The sequence below is a fragment of the Mastigoproctus giganteus genome, chromosome 13, assembly GCF_048544385.1.
Source record: "Mastigoproctus giganteus isolate SK-2022 chromosome 13, ASM4854438v1, whole genome shotgun sequence".
Taxonomy (NCBI): domain Eukaryota; kingdom Metazoa; phylum Arthropoda; class Arachnida; order Uropygi; family Thelyphonidae; genus Mastigoproctus; species Mastigoproctus giganteus.
Genome location: NC_143587.1, coordinates 47,153,108 through 47,177,172, shown reverse-complemented (window position 1 = coordinate 47,177,172; position 24,065 = coordinate 47,153,108). Strand labels below are relative to the sequence as shown.

The window sequence follows — 24,065 nt, the reverse complement described above, 5'->3', positions numbered from 1 at the left end:
AACACACTGTGATCACTGCCACCTAGTGGTTCATTTATCTGCAGGTTCTTAATGCATGAGGAATCACTACTGATAATCAGATCAAGAGTATTGCTCCCTCTTGTTGCCTCACGAACATGCTGATGTAGAAAACAATCATCCAATAAATCCACAAAAGCCTTGCTAGTGTGCGAGTGACCAACCCACAAATTCCAGTCAATATCTGGGAAATTAAAGTCCCCCATTATAAGACTCTCTGATTTACTGGCCCACTCTATTTCCCTGTACAATATCTTATTATACTCATCAGAGTCATTAGGCCTATAGCACACTCCTACTCTCAATTTTGATTTCCCTATGCTTATGTCACACCAAACTGACTCGACGCTGCCCTGTCCATCGATGTCGACTGGCTTCACTTCCTTGGACTTTGTGTTTCTTAATTAATAGCATAACCCCTCCTCCCCTCCTGTCCTGTCTATCCTTTCTATACACATTGTATTCCCCAAATTCCAGTTCCGCATTACTTATATCTGTGTGACACCACGTCTCTGATATCCCAACAATATCTGCCTTTGATGTTTTGAGCAATACCTCAAATTCATCAAATTTATTTACCAAACTCCTAGCATTGGTGTACACGCAGGTATACATGCACCTGTTTCTATTCTTAGCTACCCTAACACAACCTGTGTGTTTACTTGTACCGCAATTACTACCAGCAGTCTCTGAAATATCCTGCATCCTGTTTTTCAGACTTCTGCTCATTTCAATAGAAGCAGTGCAAGAATCACTTCCACCTCTGCCACTGGCTACTGTTAATCTATTAGTCCTTGTATCCCCCCCAACTAGCAGTTTTCCGACCCACCTAACACTGCCTCGACAGCATCAGCAAAAATTCTTGCACCCTTTCTATTTAAGTGTATCCCATCCCTGTAGAAGCAATCTCTCCTGTTAACAAGTACAGTCCAGGCTGAAAAAAAGTCTACCCCTTGAGCCTTGCACAATCCCTCCAGGGCCGAATTGATCGACAAGGCTCTCATCATATACTCCCTCCTATCGTGTCTGGGCAGAATTGCAGACACTTTCAAGTTCAACCCTAATTCACGGCTTTTTTTCAACAGTGACCTGTACTTGCTAAGTAATTCCGCCGGTCTCCTACTCTTAATATCATTAGTGCCAACGTGTACAACTATATCACCTTTTGTGCCCTTAAAAGATGATATCCGCTCTACAACGTCATCAACCTTTGCCCCTGGCAGACATACCCTGGTCCTATTCCACCTATCCTTTTTACAAAGGATGTTTCCCGTTTCGCTGACAATAGTCACCAACAACTACTAGTTCCTGTGGGACCAGCGCATTCTGCCTAGGGGGCTGCTTCTGTGTTGCCTGATGACCAAGTGCAAGCTCTGGCGTTGATGTGGGCAGCTGAGAGCTTGATGGGCCCCTCAATTTATTTCCTTCGAGGGCATCCACCCTGTCCTTCAAGCTCTCATAAAGGCCCATAACAACGCTGAGTTGTCGCCTGATTTCCTTGCACTCCTTACATCGTGCACACACAAAGACATCCCCCTTGGCAGTATCATGTCCCGTACCCGACTGCTCCGCAAACATCAAGCAAACAGTGCATTTTAATAGACTGTGATTCAGAGGGCAACTGCCCCCCTCAGTTCTCCCCTGAACCACAGCACTCCCATTAGCTTGAGCCTTTTGCTTTGCTGCTCTGGTCAGAGTCATGATTCCGATTTAATTCAATAAAATTCAAAACAAAAATTAAATCCTTAAGTTATATCCCAAAACAGTTATGTTATATATATTTTTTTTTCGGTATCTAGTGTTTTCTACGAGTTCCCTTTATACAACTTCCGTATCACGTGTACCACTATAGTTATGTATTAATTATTTGTTAGATTAAGTCGTTACATATATATATATATATATATATATATATATATATATATAGAGTGAAAAGTACAATTTAATTGACAATAAAGTTTATCAAGATTAATAGATTTACTGATTAATTGGCAATATTATATTATGCACTATACGACACTAAGCTTATGCTATCGTGTAAAAATGGCGGGAATTCACGAACGGTATTTCTACGGACTCGTAAGTATTGATTAGCTTCCAAATCTCGCTATCTCAATTTAGAATAAACTAAGGCTCCTGACTAGGTCTATAATCTACTTATAGAAGATAATTTGATATAACAGTTGGTTAATAAATCGACTAAATTTGGTTAAAAAAAAAAAAATTTGGTTTGTGACACGTGGATTTGATACCGTTACCTATACTAAGTAATATCTACAAAACCTCTGTCTTAGTTAAACTTTAAACTAAGTATCGTAACTAGGAATATAAAGCTACTCTAGAAAATAAGGTAATATGACAATTTAAACTAATAAAGCAGAAAATAAATCAGGAAAAACTTCTCTGTTTGAAGAGCTTTAAGGAGCAATGTCCGCACATGCTAACCTCGCATTTGCGACAAAAGTGTACGCAGATGGTCTTCTGAGGTGACAGCCTGAAACCATTAGCCATTGCCCGAGATTTGACATGGTCAACGGCATGCTGCAATTGTTGTTCAATAACCCTCCTATTGCATGACTGACAGAAGATGATAAAATCATCAACAAAGAGGGCGCTGTTTACAGTTGGAGGAAATTGTTCAGTAATAGAATTAACTTTGATAGCAAAAAGCGTAACACTTAACACTGACCCTTGGAGGACTCCTTCCTCTTGACAAAAAGATTGAGAGTAAACAGAGCCAACAGGAAATTGGAATGACCGGTTCAATAAGAAATTTTTAATGAAGAGGGCTAGATGGCTCTTCAGACCCAGATCATAGATATCCTTTAAGATTCCAAATCTCCAAGCCGTGTCATATGCCTTTTTGATATCAAATAAAATTGACATCAGGTGTTCGCGTTTAAGGAAAGCATCTCGGATAGATGTTTCCAGTTTTATAAGATGGTCAAGTGTTGACCTGTTCCTTCGGAAACCACACTGAACTTTGGAAAGGAAGTAATTCACTCCTAAATACCACATGAGATGGGCATTAAACATCCTTTCCAGGATCTTGAACAAGCAGCTTGTCAGAGCAATTGAACGGTAATTACTTGGAAATTTTGGATCTTTTCCTGGCTTTGGGAAGGCAAGCACGATTGCCTTATGCCAGGAGCTCGGAAATTCATCTTCAAGATAAATTCTGTTGTACAAACAGAGCAACTGATCCAGAGATTCAGACGAAAGATGTTTAATAATCTCATAATGGATGTCATCTGGTGCTATGGCACTTTCCTGAGATAGTGATAGTGCCACTTTCATTTCCCATTCTGTGAAGGGCTGATTGTATTCTTCTCAGTTCTTTGATGACAACTTCAAATGTTGCCTTTAAGCATTTTTTTTGAGGGCCAGAAACTCAGGTTGGCAAGATGTTTTGGCAGACACTTTAGCAAAATATCTCCCCAAGAGTGTTTGCAAATGCAGTTTGGTCTGCAATTGCACATCCATTATACTCCAGGATCGATGAAGGGTGTGATATGTATTTCCCCTTCATTTTCCAGACTTTATCACAGACAAGCTTAGATGATGAAGCTTGGCTGATAGAAGATGTGAAGTGGATCCAAGATTCCTTCTGACTCTGATGTCTTAAGTAACATGCTTTAGCACGTGCACGTTTGAATGCTATTAAGTTATCTGCGGTGGGGTACCAGCAAAAAATACCCCACACCTTGTTTTGAGACTTTCTTTCTGAACTGCAATTAGAATTCCACCATGGTTTTGGAAATGGTGGAAACCGAGTTGAAGTCTTTGCAATTGCAATTGCCGCTGCTTGGACAACAGTGTCTGTAATGTACTTTACCGCATCATTAATTAGTTCCTTGCTGACTGTGTTGATATCAAATGATGCCAGATCTTTGAAGGCATTCCCATTCCAGTCAGCATGACCGATCTTCCATCATGGCACCCTAGATGGGCGGCATGGTCTCCATATGCAAAGGGTGGATATTACGGGGAAGTGGTCACTGCCATAAATGTTAGATCGATCGTGATAAATGTATGGGTAGGCATATGGCAAAATGTGTAAAGTTCAACATTTAGCAGGGCCAGGTCATTGATTTTCAGCATGCGCTCTATAGTCCGACCCCTTCCATTGATATCGGCACTACTCCACAGAGTATCGTGTCCATTAAAATCCCCTAGTAACAAAAAAGGGGGTGGCAATTGTCTAATGAGATCATCAAGGTCTGCCTGGGGGATGTCGTTCCCAGGTGGCAAACAGATGGAACAAACAGTTAAGGCGTACAGTAACTTGAACTGCTACAGCCTCTAAGTTGGTGGTAAGTGGTGTAGCTTGAAATGGGTGTGGTTACCCACAATGACGGCGACCCCTCCGTGGGCAAGTCCATCCCCATCTCTGTCTTTTCGAAAAAGTTGAAAAGTTACGCAAGTAAGGGTCCTCATTTGCCTTTAATAAGTCTCCTGTAAGCAAAAGCAAGTAGGCTCATGCTTACTCAGGAGCTCCTTGATGTCATCACTATTTTGCCAGAATCCATGACAATTCCATTGTAGAAATTTGACCTTACCCATTATTTGGATTTGTTGGGTCCATCAGGTGGTTTCCGAAGGGCCGAGGGCTTCGTTTTCTCAGTCCTGGCTTTATCTTTCTTTGGAAAGACAGGTCGTTGGCCTGTGTCCATATCTTCTGCTGCAAAAATTTCCAGGACTGGGTCATCCAATACCTCCTTATCCTCAACATCCATTGTTTCTTGTATTGCAAGTGACTCTTCCAATATTTGCACCTTTTCTTTACCACTTGGTTTTGGTAGTGGTGGAGCATTAGGAGGTACAGAAATAGGAGTGGCAGCTGACTGTTTTTTGAGTGTGCTTTTGTGAATGCAATAAATAGCATGCAATCTGAGTAAATGACTCTTTTGGTGGTACAGTCATCTCAGTTTGTGTACTGATGGTGCTGTTTTGTTTTGTTATTTGGTTTTAGGAGCATTAGCAACTAAGGCCATATTGCTCCGGGATAGGCGGTGGTCATTCCCTGAACTTTCCGCATCCTCCGTATTTGGTGGTGACGGGCTCAAACCCCGGTCTAATCAAGAAGCATGTGCTACGCACTGCTGCTCCTTCCCACCTGGCTACGGAGGCGCCTTACTGATGGTGCACTCTGCAGAAACCTTCTGGGCGTATGAAGGCTTCCCACCATTTATTGGTTGTATGCGTTTTCTGGCCTCCTGATAGAATATGTTCAGCTCTGTTTTTATTTTTTTGAATTTCTTTCTCGTCCTTCAACCTCTGGCATGCTCTAGAATAGGCAGGGTGCTTTCCTTGGCAATTTACACAGTTTGGTTTGGAAGCTGAACATTCCTTGCACTCGTGGTCTTTTGTACCACATCGAGTGGAGGCAGGATTACCATGACAAGCTGTTTGTGAGAGGCCATATTTCTGATATCTAAAACACCTCAGTGGGTTTGGGATGTAAAGCCTCACTGGGCAGTTTAAGTAGACTGCCTTGATGGAACTTGGAGGCTGTGGGGTATTGAATGTTAGGATGAGAACTCGGATAGGGACGAGATTCTCATTCTTCCACATTGATATTCTCTTGACTTCAGAGCAGATCTCTTCTTCAGAGACACAAAGATCCCACTCTGAAATGACACCTCGTGAAGAGTTCAAAGTTTTGTGCTGTGTTACACTGATGGGTATTCCCCCTATGGATGTCGCTTTCAGGATTCTTTCGGCTTGATCTGTGCTTGAAGCTTCGACTAAAAGATCACCATAACGCAGCTGTTTTACAGATTTTGGTGATCCTTCCAACCCTTCTAATCCTTTCTGGATGAAGAAGGGTGAATCTTCCCAACTGACTGCTCTCCGGTAGAATGGAGAATGAGGAAAACCCCGTGTTATATTTTGTTGTTTGTTATTTGGTTTTTAGGAGCTTGGAGCTTGTTATTTGGTTTTTAGGAGCTTGGAGCTTGTTATTTGGTTTTTAGGAGCATTAGCAACTAAGGCCATATTACTCCGGGGATATGCGGTAGTCATTCCCTGACCTTTCCGCATCCTCCGTATTTGGTGGTCAGGGCTCGAACCCCGGTCTAATCAAGAAGCGTATGCTACGCACTGCTGCTCCTGCCAATGGAGGCACCTCTAGAACATGTTGTTGTACAAAACAGTCATCCAATAAATCCATAAAAGTCTTGCTAGTGTGCAAGTGATCCACCTACAATTTCCAGTCAATATCAGGAAAATTAAAATCCCCCATTATAAGACATTCTGAATTAATGGAACACTATTTCTCTGCAAAATTGCTCATTATACTCATAGGATTCATTAGGCCTATAACACAAACCTACTCTCATTTTTCCTTTCCTAGTGCTTATTTCACACCAAACAGACTCAACACTACATTGTCCACTAACATCAATGAGATGCACTTTCGTAGATTTTTGTGTTTCTTAACTAACAGCATAACCTCTCCTCCCTTCCTGTACACATTGTACTCCCCAAATTCCAATTCTGTACTGCTTATATCTGTGTGACACTATGTCTCTGATATCCCAACAACATCTGCCTTTGATGTCTTGACTAGCACTTCAAGCTCATCAAATTTATTAACTATACTCCTAGCATTGGTGTACATGCAAGTATACATGCACCTCCTGTTCCTACTCTTAGTTACCCTAACATAGCCTATGTATTTACTTGTTCCACTATGTCTACCAGCAGTCCTGGAAATCTCCATTACCTTGCTTTCCAGGCTGCTGCTCATTCTAATGGAAGCAGTCAAGAATCACTTTTGCATCTGCCTGCGGCCACTGTTAACCTTTTAGTCTGTGTATCCCCCCCAAGCTAGGAGTTTTCTGACCCACCTAACACTGCCTCGATAGCATCAGCAAATATTCTTGCACTAATTCGATTTAAGTGTACCCCATCCTTGTAGAAGCAGTCTTTCCTGTCTACAAGCACAGACCAGGCTGAAAAAAAATTCTACCCCTTGAACCTTGCACAATCTCTCCAGGGCTGAATTGATAGACAAGGCTCTCAATGTATACTCCCTCCTATCGTGTCTGGGCAGAATTGCAGACACTTTCACATTCAATCCTAACTTGCAACGGTTTTTCAACATTAAACTGTACTTTTGAGTAAATCTGCAGATCTCTTACTTTTAATGTCATTAGTTCCAATGTTTACAACATCACCTTTTGTGCCCTTAAAAGATAATATCTGCTCTACAATGTCTTCAACTTTTGCCCCTGGCAGACATAGCCTGGTCTTGTTCCACCTATACTCCTTGCATAGTATATTCCCCATCTGTCTAACAATAGAATCACCATTATTTTATTTATTGTTATTTGTTTTTTTTTTTAGGAGCATTAGCAACTAAAGCCATATTGCTCCGGGAATATGCAGTGGTCATTCCCTGACCTTTTCGCATCCTCCGTATTTGGTGGTGATGGGCTCAAACCCCGGTCTAATCAAGAAGCGTGTGCTAAGCACTGCTGCTCCTTCCCATCTGGCTATGGAGGCGCCCATATAGAATCACCAACAATAACTAGTTGCTTTGGGATGAGCGCATTCTGCCTTGCAGATTTCCTCTGTTTTGCCTGATGCACAGGAGTGAGCTCTGTCATTGAGCTGGGCAGCTGAGAACTTGATAGGCCCCTCATATTAATTTCTTCGAGGGCATTTACCCTACACTTTAAGCTCTCATAAACACCCATCAGAATGATTTTGGTGACTTGGTGTCTAGTTTCTCGACACCTAGCGCACACACGCACACGCACACACACAGGCAATGGAGAAATTGTGCATGGCTCATGGAGTAGAATTTTTCACATGAAAGACAGTGTTAGGTGAGTCAGAAAACTGCTAGCATGGGGGTGGGATATACAGATTAAGATTAATAGTAGTCACAAGCAGAAGTGAAAACAATTCCTATAGTGTCTATTAAAACATACAGGGACCTGAAAAGCAAGGTAGCAGATATTACAAGGCCTGTAAGGGGTTTTCATAGAAGAAGCAAATACATGGGCTGTGGTTAGGGTTACGAAAAGCAAAAAAAAAAAAAAAAAAAAAACAGGTGACCCAGATGTATATATATACTTGTTTGTACAGTAATTACTGTACAAGCAAGCTTATTATGCTATCTAGTTTTACTTTATACCTTATACTATCAGTCCGAGTTATATATATACGTTAAGCTATTTCTTATCGACTGCAATATGGTGGCTATTTCAACAATATGGCTTAATAAACCCTGGAAAAAGCTTGCCATGAGACATTAGAAATATTCTGTTCGTTGGGTTCTTTATTTCCAGGTCAATGGCAGAAATGACATCCTCACTCATTTTAGAAAGCAGTAAAAATATAACTAATAAAGATGAATAAAAATTAATTTTCAAAGTAAATAAGTGCAAAACATCAACTCTAACTTGCATTGCTGACAAAGTGGGAAGCATAAAAATACAAACCAAAACACCACCCTCCCCTATTAATAATTTAGTAAAGGCTGCCTTCTATCAACAAAAAGAGAAATGAGAAATGAAGATACAGACAGGTCATGAACATCAACATATGCTGACAGATAAACTGGTCATAGCAGAACATGTCATAGAAAAATTTTATCAAGTGTTCTTCAAAAAAAAAAAAAAAAAAATTAATAAATAAATATATTTGGTAATTTGTGGACTTCATTTGGAAGCCAGCAGACTTTGTTGTGAGAAAAACCACAACATGCTTACTTACAACAGTTAAATGTTGGTTGCCAAAAATGCACAAACCAATATAAAACTACCAATGGACTTTTTGAAATCATTAAGCTAAATACTGTTTAACTAAATTTCCTTTAATATAAAATTTCAGAGGACTAATTCATCAGCACTATTCAGAGAATGAACAAATTTTGTATCAAATTGAAATGGCCCAATTTCACAAAAAAAAAAAAAAAAAAAAATCATAAAAATGTCCTAATTTCTCATAATTCTTTTTGGACAGCCAGTTTTTGTACGATCTTTCTATATTTGTAAATATTCAAAAGAATATACCAAATTGTGCACACATAAGTGCATCTAATTGCACACAAATGTAGTAATACCTTCCACGATAAGAGTTGCCCAATCTTGAGCTGCACTGATCAAATCAGTTCCAGTACATACATATGTGCCTGTATCTTCAGGTCTCACATTAGGAATTGTTAGCACTCCACTAGCTTCTGTTGATTCACTTGGCATTGATCCACCTTCTTTAGTCCATACTAAAGTGTAAGGAACCTAAAAACAAAAAAAAAAAAGAAAAAAACATTGAAGATTTAACAATAGAAATGAAAATCTTTTCTTTTTTACAATAATCTATAATCTTCAACTAGAAAAAAAAAAAAAAAAAAATTATATATATCTGATAATTAAAATAAATGATATTTAAAATAAAAAACATTAGCCAGTAGTACGGCAATTACTTTTGCTTTTATTACTTTTGCCTAACTTTTACATCACATTAAATATATATATATATATATATATATATTTTTTTTTTTTTTTTCTCTTAAATTTTGACTTAAGAAAAGCTTTTTTGCTTAACAATAGTAATACCTGAACAATATAAGCAATTCATAGCTTCAAGAGATGTTCAGTGCAAGTGAAAGTTGGTATGCATCAGGAAAAAAAATTCTAATGTGTTGCCAAAAAAGAATGTTTATATGCAGGCTTATTATTATTAATATCTATCAGACACTTTGACTAAATAAAGGTGAAAGAGAAAAGGCATTTATGTGGCAGATGCTGTACAACTATATTAACTTCATAATTTATAATTATAAAACTATTTGCTGTTATAACTATATTTATAATTTAAGACTAAATAAAGTGAATTCAGAAATCACTAACTTTATTCTGCAACATCTCTGGAGTTCTTCAGAGCTAGTTAAAATTAATGCTTAAATGGCTGGGCAATGCTAAGACAAATTATGACATGCCCATGGTACTGATCTCCAGAATTATCTCCAGTTCCTTTTAATCTTCCATACATATTCTCAATGAGAATAATATTACATTAAAAAAAAATCTGCTATACTGCTCATCTGTAGCTTTTGATCAGTGACTACTACTTTCAACAGACTACACATTTGACTTACAGGTGTAACATCTGAAATACAGCAACTTCAGGACCTGGAGATTTTTGGATAATAAATATAGCCAAGCATGAAATGCTAAAATTCAAGCAGGGATAAAGGGAGAAATGCATTAGCAGCAAAAGACTGTCTACTTTTTGATAATTTTTCTACTAAGGTTAACTTATCTTTATACATTATTTTATTCTTATTTATACTTTCATCCTTTGTGTCACATCATTAAGTTAGCAAAGCAATTCTGTGATTCAGTAATATTCCATTTAAAAAAATAATAAAAACAAATAAAATCACGAGAAGAAAAACAAACAGAAACAAAATAATCCACTGGGTACTTTTTACCAGATGATTTTCATACTTTTTTTTGGAACAAAAGAAAATGTTTTCAGGTCCTTTCCTCCCTCTGCAGCATCTAGAAACTGGGCACCTGCGATGTGATCTGATTTAGGTGTATAAGGCATTGAATGGGCTGAGCATGCTCAATTCTGATAGGATTCTTCTTCTTCCTCAGATTACAAACCTGAGGGGGAATAAATTCAAATTGAGGAAAGACAGAATAGATGTGCAGAAATTTGCCTTTAGCCAGTGGGTAGTTGATTGCTGGAATCAACTTCCATCTGTCATTGTGAAAGTTGATAACTTAAATAAATTCAAGGAGGAACTAAACAAGCTTTTAGAGGGAATGGATGTGTGATATGTTTTTTTGGCTGATGCTACATAAGCTCATATGTTTGCTTTCTTGCATCACATGCCTTTACTACTACTATGCAGGATCAACATGGAACACTTTCCTTGTGATACTGACAGCCATGGCAGATTTTGCAAAGACTATCAGAACACCTTCAACTGCTTGAACCATGCAAAAAAGTAATATTATGATATGCTTTATTCAGAATGTGGAGGAGTAGTAGTGGCATGTGATGCAAGAAAGCAAGTGTATGAGCTTATGCAGCATCAGCCAAAAAAAAAAAAAAAATCACAACATTCCCTCCAAATGCCTGTCCAGTTCCTCCTTAAATTTATTCAACCTATCAACTTCCACAACGACACATGGAAGTTTGTTCCAGCAATTAATCACAAGCTGGCTAAAGGCAAATTTCCGCACATCTATTCAACATCTGTCCTTTCTTAATTTGAATTTATGCCCCTTAGATTCGTAATCTGAACAAGTGGAAGGATCCCATCAGAATTCAGAGTGCTCAATCCATTCAAGGCCTTATACACCTCAATCAGATTACCGCGCAGGTGCCAAGTCTCCAGCCACTGCAATTCGAAGAACTTAAGCCTCTCTTTGTAAGAGGATCCCTTCATTTCCCTCATAAATCTTGTTGCCCTTCTCTGTACATGCTCAAGTAAATCTACATCCTTCCTAAAATGAGGCCTCCAGACCTGTACACAGTACTCAAGGCGTGGCCTGACCATTGCCTTATTCAGAGGGACAATCACCCCCTTTTCCCTGCTAGCAAAATTCCTGTATATCACTGACAAAACCCCATGACCTGCCCTGGCAGCCTGTCTGCATTGCTCAGAAAACTTCATATCTGACTGCACAATTACTCCTAGGTCTTTTTCATTTTCTACCACCTTAAGTGTAGTACCACACAGTTGGTACATTTCTCTGTGGTTACTTCTACCCATATGCAGTACTTTGCATTTGTCAAGGTTAAACTTCATTTGCCACTCCTTAGCCCATCTGCCCAAATTATCTAGATCCTGTTGCAGTAGCACACTGCCATTAACAACCCTGCCAACCTTTGTATCATCTGCAAACTTCGACATTAAGCCTGATATACCTTGATCAATATCATTGATAAATATACAAAACAACAGAGGACCCAACACCGAACCCTGTGGGACTCCATTAATAACATTAGTCCACGAAGAGCAGCACCCATTGATTACCACCCTCCGTCTTCTCCCACTTAAACATTCTTTTATCCATTGTAGCAACTTACCCTTAATACCATTCTGCTCCAATTTGTACAATAGACTTCCATGTGCAACAGTGTCAAAAGCTTTCCTGAAATCCAAATATATGATATCAAAATTATTTTTTGCATCCAGTTCCTTTGTAACCACATCATAATATCCTATCAAATTTGTCAGACAAGACTTTCCCTTAACAAACCCATGCTGTGTCTGAATTATTGCTGCAGTCTTGTCTAGATGATCCTGCAATGCATCTTTAACCAGTTATTCCATTATTTTACCCGGAACAGAAGTTAAACTAACTGGTCTGTAATTACTCGTGTCACCCTTCGATCTCCCCTTTGTGAATTGGGGATACATTTGCACATCTCCAGTCCGTGGGGACCTCCCCTGAGTCCAAGGATGCTCTCATAATTATGGCTAAGGGTTTGCTTAGTTGCTTTGCCGCCTCCTTTAATATAACTGGATAGACCCCATCCACCCCAGGTGCTTTTCTTATGTTTAACTTCAACAATTTCTCATCAACTTTGCTCTCAGTTATTACAAAATCATTAAGTATCCTGCTACAATTTGATAACCTTCTGCCATTTTCAAACCTTAATAATTCCTCATGTGTGAATGTAGATGCAAAATACTCATTCAGTTTGTTTGCTATCTGAGCAGGATCATCAACAGTCGAACCATCGATGTCAAGTGGATCAATCAGATTCATCCCCTTCCTTTTAGAGTTTATATAAGTAAAGAAATCCTTGCTGTTTTTCTTAGCATCTTTTGCCAAGGATTTCTCGTAATCTGCCTTCGCCTGCCTAACCTCTTTTGTGACCTGGTTACAGACTAGCTTATATTTGCCATAGTCTTCTGAGTCGCTTGATAATTTAAATGCATCCCATGCATTTTTCTTCTCTTTTACGAGTCTCATTAGTTCATTAGATAACCTAAACCTTGAACAATATTTCTTAACAGGTATGAAACTTTTAGTAGCATCCACGATTAATTCCTTGAATGCTTCCTACTTAGAATTTACTGTTGGTAACATTGTCAGTTGATCCCACTGTACAGAATTTAAAAACTTTCTGAGACCACTGTACTCACCTTTACGGAAGAAAAAACCCTTTGCTTTACCCCTGATGGTAATTAAATCTTTAAGTAAATCCCACATCAGTACACTGTGATCACTGCCTCCTAGTGGTTCCTTTATCTGCAAATTCTTAATACACGAATGATCACTGCTGATAACCAGATCAAGAGTATTACTCTCTCTTATAACAATATAACAATCTTACATTATCCAGATCTTTTTTTCATTATTTATCTGGAAAACTTCTAGGAGACCAGACAGCTTTCAGAGTTTCAGTTTTCTGGATGATAGTCACAGTACTATATCGTTGGCTGACTGTACTCTTAAACATCTTAAAAGTGGTGATATGAAATTCTCCATAGCTGTGTTCAGATACCTTTAATGCATGTCTGTTTCACTTACTAAAATATTAAACAGCTATACAATACAATACATAATTGTATAATAAACAGCTACACAGTAAACCCAAATAAAAAGACAACAGTAACAAATTACTGTTGGCAGTCTCTGAAATACCCTGCATCTTGTTTACCAGGCTGCTGCTCATTCCAATAGAAGCAGTGCAAGAATCACTTTCACCTCTGCCAGTGGCTACTGTTAATCTATTGGCCCTTGTATCCATCCCAAGCTAGCAGTTTTCAGACCCACCTAACACTGCCTCGATAGCATCAGCAAATATTCTTGCACCCTTTCTATTTAAGTGTATCCCATCCCTGTAGAAGCAGTCTCTCCTGTTAACAAGTACAGAACAGACTGAAAAAAATTCTACCCTTTGAGCCTTGCACAATCTTTCCAGGGCCGAATTGAGCAACAAGGCTCTCATCATATACTCCCTCCTGTCGTGTCTGGGCAGAATTGCAGACACTTGCAAATTCAACCCTAATTCATGGCTTTTTTTTCAACAGTGACCTGTACTTGTTAAGTAATTCTGCCAGTCTCGTACGCTTAATATCATTAGTGCCAACATGTACAACAATATCACCTTTTGATATCACCCTTAAAAGATGATATCTGATCTACAACGTCATCAACCTTTGCCCCTGGCAGACTTACCCTGGTCCTGTTCCACCTATCCTTTTTACAAAGCATGTTCCCCGTTTCCCTGACAATAGAGTCACCAACAACTACTAGTTCCTTCGGGACCAGCGCATTCTGCCTTAGGGGTTACTGCTGTGTTACGTGATGATCCAGTGCAAGCTTCAGTGTTGATGTGGGCAGCTAAGAGCTTGATGGTCCCTTCAATTTAGATCCTTCGAGGGCATCCACCCTGTACTTCAGGCTCTCATATAGGCCCATAACAATGCTGAGTTGTCACCTCATTTCCTCACACTCCTTACATCGCGCCCACACAAAGACATCCCCCTTGGCAATATCGTGTCTTGTACCTGATTGCCCCACAAACATCAAGCAAGCAGTGCATTTTAAAAGGCTGCGATTCAGAGGGAAACTGCACCCCTCAGTTCTCCCCTGAGCCACAGCACTCCATTTAGCTTCAGCCTTTTGCTTTTCTGCTCTGAGTCATGATTTCGATTCAATTTTAATAAAATTCAATTTCAGTACAAAAATTATAACCCTAAACTTGTATCCCAATGCAGTTGTAACACTATACATCTATATATATTTTTTCAGTATCAAGTATTATCTTCGAGTTTCTTTATATAACTTCTGCATCAGTTATGTATTAATTAATTATGTTACGTTTATAAAATCTACATTGTTTTAGGTATTTAGTTAAAAAGTACAATTTAGTTGACAATGAAGTTCAACAAGATTAATAAATTTTACTGATTAATTGATAATATTATATACTATACTATACTAAGCTAATGCTATCTAGTTTGGGATATAACGTTGTGCCATATAACAATGGTGACAAGTTAAGAACGGTAAATCTACGGACACTTAAGTATTAATTAACTACCAAAATTTTGCAGTCTCAATTCAGAATAAACCAAGGATCTTGACTAGGTCTATAAGTTACTTATAGAAAATAATTTAATATAACAATTAGTCAATAAAGCGGCTAAATATAGCTAAAAAACTTCCCATTCGCCGTCTCTGCAAAATTTGTAAAACACGTGGATTGGATACCCTTACCAATAACTAAGTAATAACCTACAAAATCTCTATCTAAGTTAAAATTTAAACTAAGTATCATAACTAGGAATATGAAGCTACTCAAGAAAATAAGTTAATATGCCAATTTAAGTTAATAAAACAGAAAAAAACTTCGCCTGCACAAAGCTAATCTCGTTCCCACTCTGATTTTTTTCATGTACTTGTTCATTATTACTTTTGTTTTAACTATATTCCTCTTTAGTCTGGAATCCTTACTAACTCTGCATAACTGATTAAGATTTTCCTCTAATTATTCGGGATCAGGCCTGTGATCATGATGTCATCTGCAAATTGTAAATGGTTTAGGTACTCTCCATTCATACTGACTCCTTTCTGCAACCAATCCAATCTTCTGAAAGCTTCTTCAAGGGTAGCAATAAACAACTTCAGAGATATTGTTTCTTCTTGTCTAACTCCTTTCTCAATTATAAATTTGCTGTCTTTGTCTAGTATAATAAAGGAGTTAGCATTCTCATATATTTTCTTCAAAATCATAATGTGTGGGATGTATATGCCTTGTCTTGCAATCCCCGAAACATTGCTTTATGCTGTCTAGTCAATTGCCTTTTCATAATCCACAAAAAAACAAGCCATAATGGTGTTTTATATTCATTTGCTTTCTCCATTAGCTGTGATATTATGTGAAGGTGATCCATAATTCAGAATCCTGTCCCAAAGCCAGCTTGCTCTTTCGGTTGATTCTCAAGTATTCTTTATAATCTGTTAGTAATGACTCATGCGAACAACTTGTAAGTGTGGGACAACAAGCTAAGTGGTCTATAATTTCCAATTTCTGATTTATCTTCTTTCTTATACAGCAAATTATGATTGCATTATTCCTCTCCTTAGGTGTCATGTATTTTGTGAAGTGTCTTGTTTGTTTCTGAGTCATATTTCGTCCTCCTAATTTTAACAACTGTACAGTAACTTCATCTTCACCTGGGGCTTTTTGATTCTTCATTTTCTTCAATGCATAGTCGACCTCATCAAGAAGGATATCGATTTTGTCGTATATGTTGCTAATTTGTGATCCATCTTCCCCACTGCTGGCATCATTTCCTTGCTCCTTATATAATACTTTATACTAGTCTTCTGCTATTTGAATTATGTCTTCTCTGTAATTTATAAATACATCTCACTATTCTGCAGATTCAGTATTGAATCTAAGAATACTTCAGATTATTATTAGATGTTGATATCTTGGTCCTGAAAGGTCTGCAGATGCTCAAACTTGTTCCGAAGTTCCAGTAAATACTGCTTTTTCTCCTCTTCTGTTATGTCAAAGACTTCATATTATATACCAGAATCAGTTTTTTTCATTTCCTTTCTTTACTTAAATTTATATTAGGTGTGCATCTTTCCATTCTGTGATCACTTCCAACATTTTCCTTGTTCAAGACAGTAACATCATTCACAATATATCTTCTTTTAGTGAGGATGCAGTCAATTTCAGTAGTTGTTAATCCATTTGGGCTCTTCCATGTCCACTTTCTGTTTACCCTTTTCTTGAAAAAAAGTGTTCATTACTGACGTTCTTCGAGATGCTACAAATTCCACAAGTTTTTCACCTGGGATGGATGGGATCTATCTAGTTATATTAAAGGAGATTATTAATAATTATGAGAGCAAACCTTATGACTCAGGGGAGGTCCCCATGGGCTGGAGATGTGCAAATGTATCCCCAATTCAGCAAGGGGGATCGAAGGGTGACACGAGTAATTACAGACCAGTTAGTTTAACTTCTCTTTTGGGTGATAATGGAGTCACTGGTTAAAGATGCCTTGCAGGATCATCTAGACAAGACTACAGAAATAATTCAGACAGCATGGGTTTGTTAAGGGAAAGTCTTGTCTGACAAATTTGATTGGATATTATGATGTGGTTACAAAGGAACTGGATGCAAAAAATAATTTTGATATCATATACTTGGATTTCAGGAAAGCTTTTGACATTTTTGGGCATGGAAGACTACTGTACAAATTGGAACTCTTGTTATTTGGTTTTTAGGAGCATTAGCAACTAAGGCCATATTGCTCTGGGATATGCAGTCGTCATTCCCTGACCTTTCTGCATCCTCCGTATTTGGTGGTGATGGGCTCGAACCCCAGTCTAATCAAGAAGCGTGTGCTATGCACTACTGCTCCTTTCCACCTGGCTACGGAGGCGCCTACCTATTGGAGCAGAATGGTATTAAGGGTAAGTTGCTACAATGGATAAAAGGATGGTTGAGTGAGAGAACACAGAGTGTGGTAATCAACAGATGCTGCTCTTCATGGACTAATGTTATTAGTGGAGTTCCACAGGGTTCGGTGTTGGGTCCACTGTTGTTTTGTATATTTATCAATGACATTGATGGAGGTATATCAGGCTTAGTGTTTAAGTTTGCAGATGATACAAAGGTTGGCAAGGTTGTTAATGACAGTAATGGCAGTGTGCTACTGTAACAGGATCTAGAAAATTTGGGCAGATGGGCTGAGAAGTGGCAACTGAAGTTTAACCTCAACAAATGCAAAGTACTGCATATGGGTAGAAGTAAGCCCAGAGAAATGAACCAATTGTGTGATACTACACTTAAGGTGGTAGAAAATGAAAAAGACCTAGGAGTAATTGTGCAGTCAGGCAGACAGGCTGCCAGGGTGGGTCATGGAGTTTTGTCAATAATATATAGGAATTTTGCTGGCAGGGAAAAGGAGATGATTGTCTCTCTGTATAAAGTATTGGTCAGGCCATGCCTTGAGTACTGCTTACAGGTCTGGAGGCCTCATTTTAGGAAAAATGTAGATTTGCTTGAGCGTGTACAGAGAAGGGCAACAAAAGTGGACTTCTTACCAAGAGAGGCTTAAGTTCTTCAAATAGCAGTGGCTGGATACTAAGCACCTGTGAGGTGATCTGATTGAGGTGTACAAGGCCTTGAATGGGCCTTATTTAATATCCAATCAAATCGGTCATACAAGACCTCCCTTTAACAAACCCATGCTGTGTCTTAACTATTACTGCAGTCTTGTCTAGATGATCCTGCAATGCTACTTTAACCAGCAACTCCATTCTTTTCCCCAGAACACAAGTTAAACTAACAGGTCTATAGTTGGTTGTGTCACCTTTTGAACCCCCTTTGTGAATTGTTGATATATTTGCACACCTCCAGTCCATGAGGACCTCCCCTGAGTCCATGGAAGCTCTCTTAATGAGGGCTAATGATTTGCTTACTTCCTTTGCTGCCTCCTTTAATATAACTGGATAGATCACGTCCACCACAGGTGCCTTCCTTATGTTTAACTTCAACAATTTTTTCTCCAGTTTGCTCTCGGTTATTAAAAAATCACTTAGCTCCCTGTTTGAGTTTGATAAACTTCTGGCATTCCCCTCCTTGAATAATTCCGCAGGTGTGAATATAAATGCAAAAAAATCATTCAATTTATCAGCTACCTGAGCATGATCATTAATAGTCAACCCATCTATGTTCAGTGGTTCAATCTGATTCATCCCTTTCCTTCTACAGTTCACATAGGTAAAGAACTCTTTGCTATTTTTCTTTGCATCCTTTTCCAAAAGATTTCTCATAATCTGTCTTTGCCTGCCTAACCTCCTTTGTGACTTCATTACAGACTATTTTATATGTGCCATAGGTTTCTGTGCCGCCTGATAATTTATATTCACAACATACATTTTTCTTCTCTGCCACAAGCCTCATTACTTCATCTAACATCCATTCAGGCCTAAACGTTGAACAGCATTTGTTAGTTGGTATGAAAAGCCTAACAGCCTCCAAGATTAAGACCCTGAAGGCTGGCTTCCCATTTAGAATTCAACATTGATATCATCATCAGTTTATCTCACTGTATAGAATTTGAAAACTGTCCGAGACTCCTGGAGTAACCTTCACGAAAGCAAGAGCCCTTCCCTTTAGCCTTGATGGTAGTTACATCTTTAAATAATTCCCACATCAGTACATTGTGATCACTGTCACCCAGTGGTTCCTTTATCAGCAAATTCTTAATTCATGAATAATCACTGCTGATTATCATATCAAGAGTTTTACTCCCTCTGGTTGCCTCTCGAACATGTTGCTGTAGAAAACAGTCATTCAATAAATCCACAAAATTCTTGCTAATGTGTGATTCACCAACCAACAAGTTCCAATCAATATCTGGAAAGTTAAAATCCCCCATTATAAGACATTCTGATTTACTGTCCCACTACTTCTCTGCAATTTCTCATTATACTCGTCAGATTCATTAGGCCTATAACACACACCTACTCTCATTTTCCCTTTCCCAGTGCTTATGTCATACCAAACTGACTCAACATTGCATTGTCCACCAATGTCAATTGGATTAACTTCCTTAGATTTTATGTGTTTTTTAACTAACATCATAACCCATCCTCCCTTCATGTCCTGTTTATCCTTTCTGTTCACTTTGTACTCCCCAATTTTCAATTCTGCACTGCTGATATCTGTGTGACACCACGTCTCTGATATCCTAACAATATTCGCCTTTGATGTCTTGAACAGCACTTCAATCTCATGACCAGCACTTCAAACTTATCAAGCACTTCAATCTCATGACCAGCACTTCAATCTCATATATAAAAACGGTGGCAGAAAAAACTGCATCACTTGTAAATTTTTCAAATAATGTGATTTGTGCTGCATTATGCATTGCAGAAATGTTTGAAATGCATTTGTTAGATTGGATATATATCTCTGTGAATGAAATCCAATAAAAAGACTCCACTTGATATACATAATTGCCATAAATATCTTCCAAAAGGGTAAAATGCATAATTAATGGAAATATGAGAAATCATGCAAATGGCAATCATGACAACGAAACACATTTTATTGCATTTACGCGTCCAAACTGAAATGACAAGTTAACGCAATAGTATTTACTATAAATCAGCAAAATAAGTCCATAAAATTTGTGGACTTATTTTGCTCGAGCTGCAATTACAGCCTTGCAATGATCTGGCATAGAGTTAATCAACTTCTGGATAGACGGTTGCCCAATTTTGTGGTACCACACTCTTACAATGCTCTCCCGCAGCTGAATTTTACTTATTGGCATCTTGTGAGCAATTTTAAATGACATTATATAGCAGAAATTTTCAATAGGGTTCAAATTTGCACTGTTGCTGGGCCAGTTTAACACTAATTCCAGCATTTGAGGTATGATGCACCTTAAGGGAGAAAAATGAGGGAAAACATTGGTGTAAGTATGTTTTAAGCCTTGTGAGACAAGAAGACACACTCATCATTAAATCTAAATAGCTTAAAACTTACCAATTTTGCTGTGTGGCAAGGTTCTGGGTCCTATTAAAAAATGTAGTTTTGGACGTCTATTTGGTCATCCCTAATAATGGGTTTCAGTTACACCTCCAAGATAGCTGTAGGTTTCTGCATTCACTGTTCCATTAATAAACTTAAATCACCCCACCCCTTTGCTTGTCATACATCTCCAGACCATCTGACTAGCGAGGAGCTTTATAGTGTGTGTTATGCAGTCAGGATGGTATGTCTCCGATTTTCGTCTTCTCACATATTGCTTCCCATCCAAGCCATGCAAGTTGAATTTTAATTCTTCAGAAAATATGACGGTGTCCCAATGCTGTTTTGTCCATGAAACATGTGTTTTAGCCTAAGCAGGTCGCTTCTTCCACATTTGTTGTGTCAACAAAGTCTTCTTCTAGGGCAGATAGGCATGCAGACCTCATTCCAAAAGCAGTATTTGAATAGTTCATGCAACTGTTTCAACATAAGACACAATCTCAAAATCCAGTTTTAGATCAGGAGCACTAGCATGCGATTATGAAGGCATAGCCATTTCAAATATCGATCTTGGGAAGGCATAGTCACTCTCTTATGGCCTGACCCAGGTCTTCTCTTCACATCACTGGTTTCACACTTTAATTTCAGCACCTGGGATACTGTTGACTGGTGGCAGCCTATTTTATCAGCGATAGCATGCATAGAAAGCCCTTCCTGGGACAGAGCAACAACTACACTTTTTTTTCTTGGTGTCAACTGAACATATGGAAGCATACTTACACTTTTGCAAAACAGGATACTAATGAGTGTATATACCCTTCCAGTGCTGTATTTATAGAAACAGCTGATGCAATACCTTGCAATTACTGTCTGATGCAATAGAACTAATATATGATGCAATAACTTTGTTTTGCGACAAACAAAATGACTGTAATCAAACAATATCTTATGTTTCACTATAAATGTTACTTTTTTTTTTAAGGTGATGCCGTTTTTTTGTCTGCCACTCTAAATGGCGGTACTAAGGAAAACTGATGTTATAATTGGAAATGTTGATATTGTCATTGCCAACAACATCCAACTGAAAGAGGACAAAAAAAAAAAAAAAAAAAAAAAAAAAAATGCTGCATATGCTTAATAATTGAATCTAAACATAAATAAACATGAATTTAGCTTTTCAGGTTATTTATATGAAATGTAAATAGATGGTAGTACAATAATTACAGATAATGGTGGCATGACGTAAGTACAGCTGGAAAAATTCCATAATCAGAAACACTGATGCAGTCACTGGATGCAACATTGGACTGGAAATGGAATTTTAGGATGTGCACAGCATGACACTAGACCACAAAGAGTCAATATCATAGAACAATTTTTGTACCTTGTGGATCTGTGAACTCTCTTGCTATTTAGGTAAGAACTTCAAAATGCAGTTAATCTGTTAACAGGATATTATCTGTGTATCATAGAACTTTATAACCCTTGTAACAATTATGGTTAAAAACCATGCAATTAGATTAAAATTAATCTTTAATGCAATCATAGGAGCTCACAATATGCAAACTCACATCACTAACTTGGCTAGTGCCGTAGCAGCGGAACGTGACCATAGCACCTACAGGCACCCGTTGTGTTCTTGGCTCTTCAACTCTTACTCGAATTGTTGGTCCTAGTCATAGAAAAGTTTTAAATATAAAAAAACAAAGAAACTGTACATACTTACACCATTATAATTTGACCATAACAATCTGAGTTATTTTTTACTTTCTTAATATAGTATTTTAAACCAATAAGTCTGCTAGACATTTGTGTTTAAACTGGTTTGAAATATGAAAATATGTTAATGTTGATAATGCTATTAGTGTAATGAAAAAAAGACTAATTTCGCTAATAGCATTTCTTGTATTTAGCATTCATAACTAATAAAATTTCTTTTAGCATATTTAGCACTAATAGCATTTTTTGTATTTAGCTGCCAGCTGGATTTCATCTGCCACAAGTAAATGTCACAACTGTGCTCTTCACACACAAAATAAAAAACCTTCTTGGCTATGTGCAATCTCAAAATGCATGACTTTTAATCTATAATATTACAGAACAGTTATTCTGTTAATTGTTTAAAATACAAACAATTTTAACAGCAATTTAAAAACAATATAAACTGGTTTCTTAAATGTACTAAGTCCAGCTACAAACTTGTCTTTTCCCAAACTTTCAATGATTGATTGCCTAAGCTACTCGGATTTTTCACTTTCAACCTGGTACAACAGCCTTTCTTTCTTTGCAAAACCTGTACAACTCTGACATTGATTGCCCAGAGGTGTGGGAAGTCATAGATTGGAGAATTCCAAGGAAAGCTGCAAAATCCAAACCACCACTGGTCCCTCTACTGACATGACTCAGTTTAATCGAAAAGCACTTTCCATTCAACATTCTTCTTTATTAACAATCGTAGTTCATATCTATGGGTTAACTATGGTGTATTTACACCAATATTATATAGTTAATTATCAAAACCCATAAGGATTATGCCTAGTGCATTTAATTTTCCAAATACATTACCACCACACCCTTTTGGCATCTCTCATAATGTGGATATAACTTCGCAACTGAGATGGCTTGTTGTATTACCTGGGTACCTGCCCGCCCACTGATGATGAAGCCGCACAGCTTCGAAACGATCGTCTGGGTGGTGGTGCCGCTGAAAAAAAATAACAGTAGTCTTCTCTACTAGAGAAGCGTTATTTATTTGAAGTAATTCAATAGCAGCTATCTTGTTGTGAAGGCAACCACATTATGAGATACAATTAAAACGATGCCTTCTATGCTACAATCGTAGCTCATATCTATGGGTTAACTATGGTGTATTTACACCGATATTATATAGTTCTTTATTAACATACTGAATCTAGACCCTGTCTTAATAGCTCAAAACAAAAAAAAACTCTCCTGTCACAAACAGCTAAACTTATACTAAGAAATCTCAACAAAACTAAAAATAACCACAATGTTACATCTTTCCTCTCCTTTCACCCTGACTTTACAGTTTAGATGTCTGTGTGATTACACATCTTCCACATTTCAGGTAACTCTGATTTTCATGTGTTCCTGAACTGCATTTTTCTGCATTAGCTATGTGTTCCTGAACTGCATTTTTCTGCATTAGCTGTGTACTTCTTGAGAATTTAATGCTAGCCCAGTCATGCTAGTTGTTTGTATCTATTTTTTTTTTACTACTTTTGTCAATAACGTTAGTGATATAATTTTCTAAATTTATATTTCTGTATATTCTACTGTAAGGCCATATAGCTATCTCATTAGCTGTCCCAGGGCAAGCTCAGCATTGTCGGTATATTTCTGTACAATATAAACGGTACATCTTGACACATCATGCTGGTCAGTCACTTTGTCCAGAAGGTCTCTGGACAAACCTGCAACCACTGGCCTGTTTGTAGCTGTTGCCTCAATGTATTGTTGGAACTCCTGGCCAAGAGTTAATAAACAGAATTTAATTAAACACCACTATAACATCCTGTTTCAAGACA

General features: G+C 37.9%; 1 protein-coding gene across 11 annotated transcripts in view; it reads right to left on the bottom strand.

The window, feature by feature from the left end:
• trol (terribly reduced optic lobes) overlaps nucleotides 1-24,065 on the bottom strand; it is a 1,731,230-nt gene that overhangs the window by 441,317 nt on the left and 1,265,848 nt on the right. For all 11 annotated transcript variants that reach the window (XM_090387691.1, XM_090387694.1, XM_090387699.1 and 8 more), the window contains 2 exons: nucleotides 22,089-22,189; nucleotides 9,095-9,269 (listed from right to left, as the gene is read on the bottom strand). In XM_090387691.1, the coding sequence (XP_090243817.1) occupies nucleotides 9,095-9,269; nucleotides 22,089-22,189 (276 nt within the window). The remainder of the gene's footprint in view (nucleotides 1-9,094; nucleotides 9,270-22,088; nucleotides 22,190-24,065) is intronic.